Source organism: Diabrotica virgifera, chromosome 7 (assembly GCF_917563875.1).
Source record: "Diabrotica virgifera virgifera chromosome 7, PGI_DIABVI_V3a".
Lineage (NCBI taxonomy): Eukaryota > Metazoa > Arthropoda > Insecta > Coleoptera > Chrysomelidae > Diabrotica > Diabrotica virgifera.
In genome coordinates, this window is record NC_065449.1 from 133,493,444 (window position 1) to 133,503,605 (window position 10,162).

Here is a 10,162-nt window from a genome sequence, read left to right on the forward strand (position 1 = left end):
ATTTCTCTCCGTTTGGCAACACTGACCACCGATTTTGTTATTCAACAATACATTCATAACCCCCCCCCCCCCCCCCATCATATTCTGACCATTTCTATTCTTACCTGAATGGATCAGGGATAGGAAAAAACCGTGAAATATGAAAAAGAAAACAGGCATTATTTCATTATTTGTATCATCTATGGATCTATGCAGTTCTATGGATGAAGGCGAATGATGTAGTACTAGGACTAAAGAACATACATAATCTGTTTATTTTGTTTGCGGTGCTTCAAAATACATATAATCTATTTTGATAACTCAATATTACTTAAATAGGTAAGTACATATAAGTATTATATAAATTTTAGTTACTTATTATGCATAGTTTAGTTTAGCTAAATATTATATAATGATTTATATAAATAACTAAAATTTATAAATATGTACTTACTTTTTAAGTAATATTGTAGAATGTAGGTACTAACTACATTCTTATTTGCAATTAAAATATGTAAATAGATATTTGGTAGAACCAGTAGAACCTAAGATGAGATTAGGTGATGCTGAAAACATACTTCTAAGCAATATAGCACTTGATAGCACTTTCTTAGAATATTCTTAAAAATATAATATTCTTCCCAGACAAAGATGTGCGGTAGTACGTTCTTAGTATATAAATAGAAGGTTTATAGCACTTCCTTGGAATATTCTAAAAAGTACCTTCTTGGTATAAACTAAAAAGATGTGCGGTAGTATGTTCTAAGTATACACATAGAAGGTTTATAGCACGTCCTTGGAATGTTCTAAAAAGAACATTCTTGGTATATACTGAAAAGAAGTGCGGTAGTACATTCTAAGTATATACATAGAACGTTTAAGTACTGTAATGTAGTATATACTCGGTATCTGCTCTGCACATTCGCAATGGTAATTACGCACATTCTCAGTATATACTTTTTCTGAAAAGTATATTCTATGAATCTACTAAGAACATGAAATTGTTATGTGGGTTGTAAGTAAAGCCATAGCTGAATTGTCTAAAACTGAAAGTTTACGATTACTGATTATCAAATCCGGATTATAGCAGATCTACCGAGCTTTATCACACTAATCAATCGCCCTGTAGTTACTTTATATTTATTTTTTTAGAATGCAATGTTCACATTTTACATGATTCTGTAAACCAATTTAAAGCTCTATATTTTTCTACTGATTTCATGAGGAGAGCAATTAAATCCTGGCCTGAATTTGTCTCTGTAGATGGTACCTACAAGTTATTAAATCTAGGATTTACTGTATTTATAATGCTAGTTGAAGATTCGAATGGCCAGAGTGAAATCGCTGCCGTGGCCTTAACTGCACACGAAGACAAAGAAACATTTTCTTGGTTTATGAATATTTTTAAAGAAGAGAATTCTATTTGTGAAAATCAAATAAAGTGTTTTATGGGTGATAAGGATTTACTACAAAGAAATGTGATAAAAGAAATTTTTCCTCAAGCCCAAGTATATATTTGTTTATTCCATACTTTGAAGACGATGAAAAGGGAAATGTGTAAAGAAAAAATGAATCTAACAAATCAGGAACGAATGAAAACACTAGAACTTTTACAGAATCTTGTCTACAGCGGAAGTGAAGAAGAATATGACCGAAATTATCAACTTTTGCAAGAAACTGCTTCGCAATTGGTAATTAACTACTACAACAAAAACTGGCATGACATAAAACACGAATGGACGGTTTACAGTATGTGTCATGGTAATTTATTAAATAGAACAAACAATAGGTTGGAAGCAATTAATGGAAAATTAAAGCAAGTAATAGAGAAAAACAGTAGCTTCCCACATAACAATGATGTTCGCATCATGTTCTAAGCATATCCTGCCAACATTCGTCGAAGTATATCCTTTTTAGTATATGCGTAGTACAAGCATAGCATGTACCATGAAAAACATTCTAAATTTCATGTTCTTTGCATGTGCTTCGAAGAATATTCTTGCACCGAATATACTGAGCACATTCGTGTACGTAGTATCTCGGAATGTTCGTAAAAGTTTATTCTTAGAATATACCTTAATCGAATATTCTTAGTATATGCGTAAGTATATGCAAAAGTATATGCTTAACACATACTTGTATATACTTTTAAAATATCTTAAAAAGAATATACTGTATGTACCTATAGGAAGAAGAATAATGTTAGCCTATAGATTATCAACTTTGCGTTAAGAATAATTAATCAAATTTAGGTATTTTGGTAGGTACTACTGAACTATCTAATTCATAATTTTTTTTAAACCGTTTTAATTGTATGGTAAAAAAGTTTAAAACCTAATTCTATTGAAGAAAAATGAGAAATTCTCGTTTCGTTTTCAATTGAAATTAATACACCATTTTGATTTGAGTTTATACCATAAAAATATTTTTACCTATAATTTTCGGGAATCCGGAAACGGCCATTCATTGTTATTCTGACCCTTGCATTGCATATTTTATACCTGCACAAGGGAAGGGGGTAGGTAACAAAAAGGCAAAATATGAAAATAGTTTCCAGTACAGTTAAGGCATTTATGTCTACGCTGTGAGGAAGAAGCGACTGTATTTCTAGCTACAAGGACTAAAACATTTTAAGAACATAAAAAGCAGCTTGAAAATAATAAATTCATATTGGTACTTCAATATTTCCTAAATACCTAGTAAGTAAAAGTATGTATAATGTATATAGATACCTATAAATTTTAGTAATTTACATACATATTATATTATATATTTGGCTATTATATAATTATATAAGCAGCATTTTTATTTTGAAGTGCACATAATAACTAAATATATTACTTATATTTTATATATAGGCTACTTACCCATATAATATTTATTATACATAGGTACCTATATGTCAAGTCCTTTGTACTTAAAGGACGTAAGTATTTGTAATGAAATAATACTCGATGTAAAATACTTTATTTTAAAGAATTATGCACATGGTTTCCATTTTCTATCGCAGTATTAAGTATGTGACCGCTGTCGTTCAGATGACAGTAGTACCAACCTACATTCATGGTTAAGGGAGTTTTACACGAACATAACACCTCCTCCCTTGACCATGAATTACAAAAGTTAACTAGAAGTAAAAGTACTTACAAATTCAGTCTGGTAACAGGTTTCCTTACTCTAGTGGAACGCCTTAAAATGGGTTCCTCAGTTTCAGTTTGAGCCCCAGGTACACTATTCGAACTTTCCATATTGTTTGAAATTTCGGATTCATCAGTAATCACTTCGGTAGGTGGTGGTGAGACACTGTGCTCTGGAATTGATGCCTCCCTCGGAATCAAATTGTGAGTAATGGTATCCGGAATGTAACATGTTGGATTATTTTGAGATGGAGTATATTCCCCAATTTGCCGTATTTGGTCTACATGACGTTTCCATGTTCTACCATCATCTAACTGAATTAAATAATGCAATAACCCTAATCTGAGTACAATAATGCCAAATTGCCATTTAGAATGAAAATAATCCCTCACGGAAACCCTAGTTCCTATATCAAAGTTTCTTAGACTCATATCAGTATAGGTAACTCTATCACTACATGAAGGTTTAAGTAAATCTAATCTATTCCTTATTTGTCTTCCTAACATAAGTTCTGAGGGACTTTTACCTGTAACTGTATGTGGGCTTCTGCGGTATTGCATAAGTAGCTTACATAATTCAAACTCCCTGTCATTTCCCTCACTTCGCATAGCCCTTAAACATTTTTTTAGTATTTGGACATATCTCTCTCCCTGTCCATTAGTTGCAGGATGGTAGGGTGCAGTAAATTTTTGTGTAATTCCATTATCTTTCATAAAAGTTCTAAACTCATGAGAGTCAAATTGTCTACCATTGTCTGTAACAAAAACTTTAGGAATACCAAAAGTTGTAAAAATTTTTCGGCAAATTTCAATAGTAGTTTTTGTAGTAGTATTTTTTGTAAAATGAATTTCAGGCCATTTACTGAAGGAATCTACCAATATAAAATAATAACCTCCATTGAAAGGTCCAGCGTAATCAGCATGCACTCGTTCAAAACAAAATTTTGGTGGCTCCCATATATGAGAATTATCTTTAATTGGGTTGTTCTTGTGCTTATTGCACTCTAAACAATTTTTACAAAGTGACTCAATATCCTGGTCTATGTGAGGCCACCAGCAATAACTACGAGCTAAAGATTTCATTCTAACTATTCCAAAATGTGCAGTATGTAATTCTGTCAAAATTTTATTTCTCAATTTAGTAGGTATAACTACTCTTTGTCCTCTCATAATAACATCAGATTGTAATGAAAATTCAGCTTGATTTATATTGAAGCTAAATCGTTTATCAACAGGTTTTCCTGTTTTTAACCCAACAAGTAATTTTTTTAAGGTATGATCATTTTTTGTATGAAAAGCTAGATCTCTAATATTTGTAGGCAAAGTTTCAATTTGATTTATTTCAAAAATATCTGGCTCATCATGTGTGAAATTTTGTTCTGATTTTATAGGTAGACGTGAAAGTGCGTCAGCATTGAGATGAGAATCTGTATTTTTGTAACGAATGTCATAATTCAAACCTTGTAAGAAAATTGCATAATGTTGCATTCTTGTTGCACTTAAAACTGGTAGGCTTTTATCAGGTGCAAAAATTTGAACTAACGGTTTATGATCAGTGAGCAAAGTAAATTTCCTAGCACATAAATAATTGTAAAATTTTTTTACTCCAAAAATTATGCTGTAAGCTTCTTTGTCTATTTGTGAGTACCTTTGCTGTGTAGTAGTAAGAGTTTGAGAAGCAAACTGTAAGGGTCTCTCTGTACCATCTGAAAAGATATGTGAAAGTACTGCACCTACCCCATAGGGTGATGCATCAGTTGCTAGGACTAATGGTAAATTTGGGTCATAGTGACATAAAACATTTCTAGAACAAATGAGTTTTTTTGCTTTGTCAAACGCAGTTTGACAAGTATTCGACCATTTAAAATTGACATTCTTTTTAAGTAAATTATTTAATGGTTGTAAAATTGTAGAAGTATCTTTTAAAAAACGTCTGTAATAATTAATTAGGCCACAGAAACTCCGAACTTGAGTTCTGTTTGTAGGTATTGGAGCATTTGCAATTGCAGTTACCTTATCTGCACTAGTAGACACACCCGTTTTACTCATCTTATATCCACAGTAGTCAATCTCGTCTTTGAAAAATTCGCTTTTATCCAAATTTATATGTAAATTATGTTCAGATAATTTCTTTAAAACTTGTTCAAGTCTTTGTAAATGTAAGGTATTATTTGGAGCTGTAATTCTTATATCATCCTGAAATATTGAAATACCATCTATTCCTTGTAGCATTTGCTCCATTAAACGTTGCCATTTGGCAGGAGCACTAGCAATTCCAAACATTAATCGATTTGGTTGAAATAAACCTTTATGGGTGTTTAATGTAAGTAAATGTTTCATTTCATCTTTTATTGGCAAGTGTAAGTAAGCTTTCGTAATATCTATTTTTGTATATTTGTCCCCACCTGCTAATTGGGAAAGTAGGTCATCTGGTGTAGGTAAAGGGTATTCATCCACTTCAATGCAAGGGTTTAATGTGATTTTAAAATCACCACAAATGCGTATGTCCCCATTTTGTTTAACTACAGGAACAATAGGAGTTGCCCAGTCCGAAAATGCTACTTTCTTTAAGACTCCCTGATTTACTAAGGACTCTAATTCTGCCTCAACTTTAGGGCGTAATGCAAAAGCTACAGGACGGGCCTTACAAAATTTTGCTTTAGTACCAGGTTTTAGATAAATTTCAGCCTCTAACCCTTTTATTTCACCAACTGACTTTTCAAATAAATGTTTATATTTATCTAACAAAGTTGCAATTTCAAAATTTTCATGTAGAATTGTATTTACCTGATGTAAATTGATTTCCAGAGCATGTATCCACTCTCGACCAACCAGTGAGTAGCCATCACCATCCACCACATACAACTTTAGAGTGTGCTTTAATTCCTGGTGCTCAACCTCCACTGAAACTAAACCTAAAACATTCAAATTATTTTTGCAGTATGTAGTTAATTTAACATCCGATTTTTGTAATTGTAATGCAGGAAAATATTTTTCAAATATATTTTTATTTATGATTGTAACAGCAGCGCCAGAATCAATTTCAAAATTTAAAATATTACCATTCACTTTTAAATTTATAAAAAATTTATCTTTGCAATTTCCAGCATTTACTTCTAAGACCTCTTGAGCAGAGTTTACTGAATTTACTTGCCTGTGTGAATTTTGTTGTGCCTTTAAACAAACTTTTTGAATGTGTCCGACGTTTTTACAAAAGTTACAGATTAAATGCTTTTTATTACATTTATCGGCTAAATGCGAGGTGTCTCCGCATCTATAACAAGCCCTATTACGGTTATTTGACATTGTAAAAGTATTATTAGGAGAGCTACTATGATTATTTACTGTATTATTATCATTAAATTTACTAGTGTTTGTATTTTTATGAAAACTTTTTGCTTTCGCATTTAAAACATTTATACTAGCCTGATTGTAATTATTGTTGTGAGAAAATTGATTACTATCCTTTTCTGAAGTTTCCATGCTTGCTGCAATTTCTACGGCTCGGTCCAAGTCCAATCCCTTTGTTTCTAATAGTCTGGCTTGAATCCTCTTTGACTGTAAACCAAAAACAAACTGATTTCGTATAGCACTTTTTAAATATGTGGAAAAGTTGCAGTTTATGGCAAGTTTCTGTAGAGAATGTAGGTATTCTTGTATACTTTCGCCTTCTGCTTGTCTTTTTGATTGAAACCTAAATATTTCAGCAATTTCAAGTGGTGCAGGGTTGTAAAAATTATCCATTAACTTAACTGTATCCTCATATGACTTGTCTTCAGGGACCTCTGGAGCTAGTTTATCGCACAGTGTATCGTATGCTTCCGACCCCATGTAATGTAGTAAATAGGGCAATTTCATTTCCTCTGGAATTTTAAAAACTTTGTATGCTCCTTCCAGCCGTTTTACCCACCTGGACCATTTTGTAGCTGTCTGGTTAAAAGGTTCAACGGAAAACTGGAATGTAGAAACTTGTGTAGACATTACTGGAGCTGTAGCAGGTGCAACTATCGCAGTTGTAGTCGAGGAACTCGTGTTTGTACCGGCTGTAGTTGGAACGTTGTAGTTGATGTAGTGTCTGTAATATTTGTATCCATTATCCTCGTCGCCAAATGTCAAGTCCTTTGTACTTAAAGGACGTAAGTATTTGTAATGAAATAATACTCGATGTAAAATACTTTATTTTAAAGAATTATGCACATGGTTTCCATTTTCTATCGCAGTATTAAGTATGTGACCGCTGTCGTTCAGATGACAGTAGTACCAACCTACATTCATGGTTAAGGGAGTTTTACACGAACATAACACTATATAACTAAAGTTTATACATTTTATACTTACTTTTTACGTAATATTGTAGAATGCAATAACTATACATTCTCATATGCAATTAGAATATGTAAATATAATATATTAGTAGAACCTAGGATGAGATTGGGTGATGTTGAAAACATACTTCTGAGAAATATAGCACATCCTTGGAATATTCTTCCCATATACTAAAAATATGTGCGATAGTACATTCTAAGTATATACATAGAAGGTATATAGCACTTCCTTGGAATATTCTTCCCATATACTAAAAATATGTGCCCTAGTACATTCTAAGTATGTAACTAGAAGGTATATAGCACTTCCTTGGAATATTCTTCCCATATACTTAAAATATGTGCGATAGTACATTCTAAGTATATAAATTGAAGGTTTATAGCACCTCCTTAGAATCTTCTAAAAAGTATGTTCTTGGTATATACTGAAAAGAAGTGCGGTAGTACATTCTAAGTATATACATAGAACGTTTAAGTACTGTAATGTAGTATATACTCAGTATATGCTCTGCACATTCGCAATGGTAATTACGCATATTCTAAGTATATACTTTTTCTGAAAAGTATGTTCTATGAATCTACTAAGAACATGAAATTGTTATGTGGGTTAGCACAGTTCGTAAAAAGTTTTTTTATTTTTTTACATTCTCATGAGCATGAAAGGAATAATCGAACAGCTAGATTAATTTTAACAAGGCCTATAACATTGTTTAGTAAGGATAGTTGTGAAATCCATTACGAAGAATATTTAACACCATATGCAAACAAGTATGTTCAGTTTCAAATCGTCGCCTCAAAACAAGTTGTAGTTACTTTAAAAGACCGTAATTTGAATATGTACGAAGCGGAGTCAAATGGGAACAAATACATTGTTTTTACAAACAAATGCACTTGCATAAACTTTACATCAATGCTTCTACCCTGTAAGCACATTTTTGCCACTAGATTAGTGGAAAAAATAAAGTTATTTGACAAAAGTTTATGCAATGAAAGATGGTCTAAAGAATTTTATATAAAACATCAAAGGGTTGCAAAAGGAGTTACCACTACAAGCGAGAACATTTCTTTGCAACCGTTTTCTGTGACACAGGCTGTTTCTCCTAGTATACAGACAGTAAACCAAAAGAGAAAAAAGGCTCTTTTTGTGACAAATTCGCTGGCAAATTTAGCTAGTCTATCTTCTGGTAGTTCGTTCAGTTACAAAATGAAGATACTGGAAGCAATAGAGACTGCCTGGAGACAAGGTCATGAAGTAGCCTTAAATGTAATTTCTAGTAGCACTGACGAAAATACAGATCAGAGCATTATTGCAAATAATGAAGATTCAAATGGTTTTTGTGGCATTTTATCTGCAAATGGACATGATCAAGTAGCTAGGCCAAAAGACTTAGACTTAAATATAAAAGGTTTGTTGAGCTTTAGAATTACATAAACTTACACAAGTAACAATATTTTTATTTTCTAGCTGATGTTAACGAGATTTTAGTAACTGACGAGATGCATAATGCAGAAGTTGAACTCGTAGATCTAAATGAAGAACAAAATAACAAGGACAGTTTTTCTGAAAAAGGACATGGTCACCTACCTATTTCAAAAGACATCTTAGACACAAATATAATTGGTTTGTTGAGCTTTAAAATTATTGTTAAATAAACTTATATAATTAACAATATTTCTTCTTTTCTAGCTGATGAGATTTTACTGATTGCCGAAATGCCTAATGTAGAAGTTGAATTTATAGATCAAATGGAAGATCAAAATAACACGGAAATTTTATCAGAAAATGGACATGGTCAATTACCTATACCAAAAGACAGCGGAGACTCATATATAACCGGTTTGTTGATTGTTTTAAATTATTGTTAAAATAAACTTATATAATCAACAATATTTATTCTTTTCTAGATCCTAATGAAAGCAACAAAAAAATCCAAAGTAAGATTTTCATATACGTTTTATTTGTAATCGCTATAAATTAATATATATATTTTTTTTAGTTATAAGTAAAATAGTATTACCGCCGAAAATTAAAGTGAAAGGAAGACCTAAAGGTGCAGATGAAACTGTTATAGGACTAAAGAGAAAACGAAATAAAAAATAATTTTTTGAGCTTTCGCACAATCATTTATTTTGCTAACCTGAATTATTGTATTATAGTGATGAGCGCGCTAATAACCGGCAAAATAACGCAAAAGATGGAAAACATAATAAACTGCGAAACAAAAAGAGATGACACCAGTGGAGGTGGAAATTATCATTATAAACGTATAAATAATTAACATTACATTACATAGTTTCCCACCTTTTAGATGTCTGTGGCAGGAGTATTTTATAAAAACTGTCACAGTGACAGTTGTCATACTCCTCTGACACGTGTTAAGGTGGAAAACTATGTAATGTAATGTTAATTTTTACGTTTATAACGATAATTTGCACCTCCACTAGTTTCATCTCTTTTTGTTTCGCAATATGTAGGTAGGTATTGTTTTTTCATCTTTTGCGTTATTTTGCCGGTTATTAGCGCGCTCATCACTGTATACACATTGATTTATTATAATTTTCCATATTTCTTATTGCTTCCCTTAATAACAAATGTTTTTCTATAGCAGTGATGTTGATGTCGTTGCTTTTGTATGAAGTAATCCTTTACATTATTTGTTACTTCGATTACTTTTATATTTGAGTACCGGTAATCATATCGAGAATCGCATTTCTCAGTAT

General features: G+C 31.9%; 2 protein-coding genes across 2 annotated transcripts in view; one reads left to right on the plus strand and one right to left on the minus strand.

The window, feature by feature from the left end:
- Positions 1-6,860, minus strand: part of LOC126888614 (uncharacterized protein K02A2.6-like) — a 63,376-nt gene extending 56,516 nt beyond the window's left edge. The window contains exons 1-2 of the mRNA XM_050656971.1: positions 6,578-6,860; positions 3,127-6,031 (exon numbers count right to left, since the gene is read on the minus strand). Coding sequence (XP_050512928.1) covers positions 3,127-6,031; positions 6,578-6,860 — 3,188 coding nt within the window. The remainder of the gene's footprint in view (positions 1-3,126; positions 6,032-6,577) is intronic.
- Positions 6,861-7,213: 353 nt separating this feature from the next.
- LOC126888734 (uncharacterized) lies at positions 7,214-9,552 on the plus strand. Its single transcript, XM_050657134.1, has 5 exons — positions 7,214-8,847; positions 8,907-9,062; positions 9,129-9,278; positions 9,347-9,376; positions 9,439-9,552. The coding sequence occupies exons 1-5, from the start codon at positions 8,007-8,009 to the stop codon at positions 9,540-9,542; spliced, it is 1,281 nt and encodes a 426-aa protein (XP_050513091.1). The 5' UTR covers positions 7,214-8,006; the 3' UTR covers positions 9,543-9,552.
- The last annotated feature ends 610 nt before the right edge of the window (positions 9,553-10,162 follow it).

What these genes read in the sequence shown, in the direction of transcription:
- LOC126888734 (XM_050657134.1), top strand. Translation starts at nt 8,007, where the DNA reads ATGTTCTATGAATCTACTAAGAACATGAAATTGTTATGTGGGTTAGCA. An exon ending in CTTAGACTTAAATATAAAAG is followed by an intron (nt 8,848 to 8,906) that starts GTTTGTTGAGCT and finishes TTTATTTTCTAG; the next exon opens with CTGATGTTAACGAGATTTTA. An exon ending in CGGAGACTCATATATAACCG is followed by an intron (nt 9,279 to 9,346) that starts GTTTGTTGATTG and finishes ATTCTTTTCTAG; the next exon opens with ATCCTAATGAAAGCAACAAA.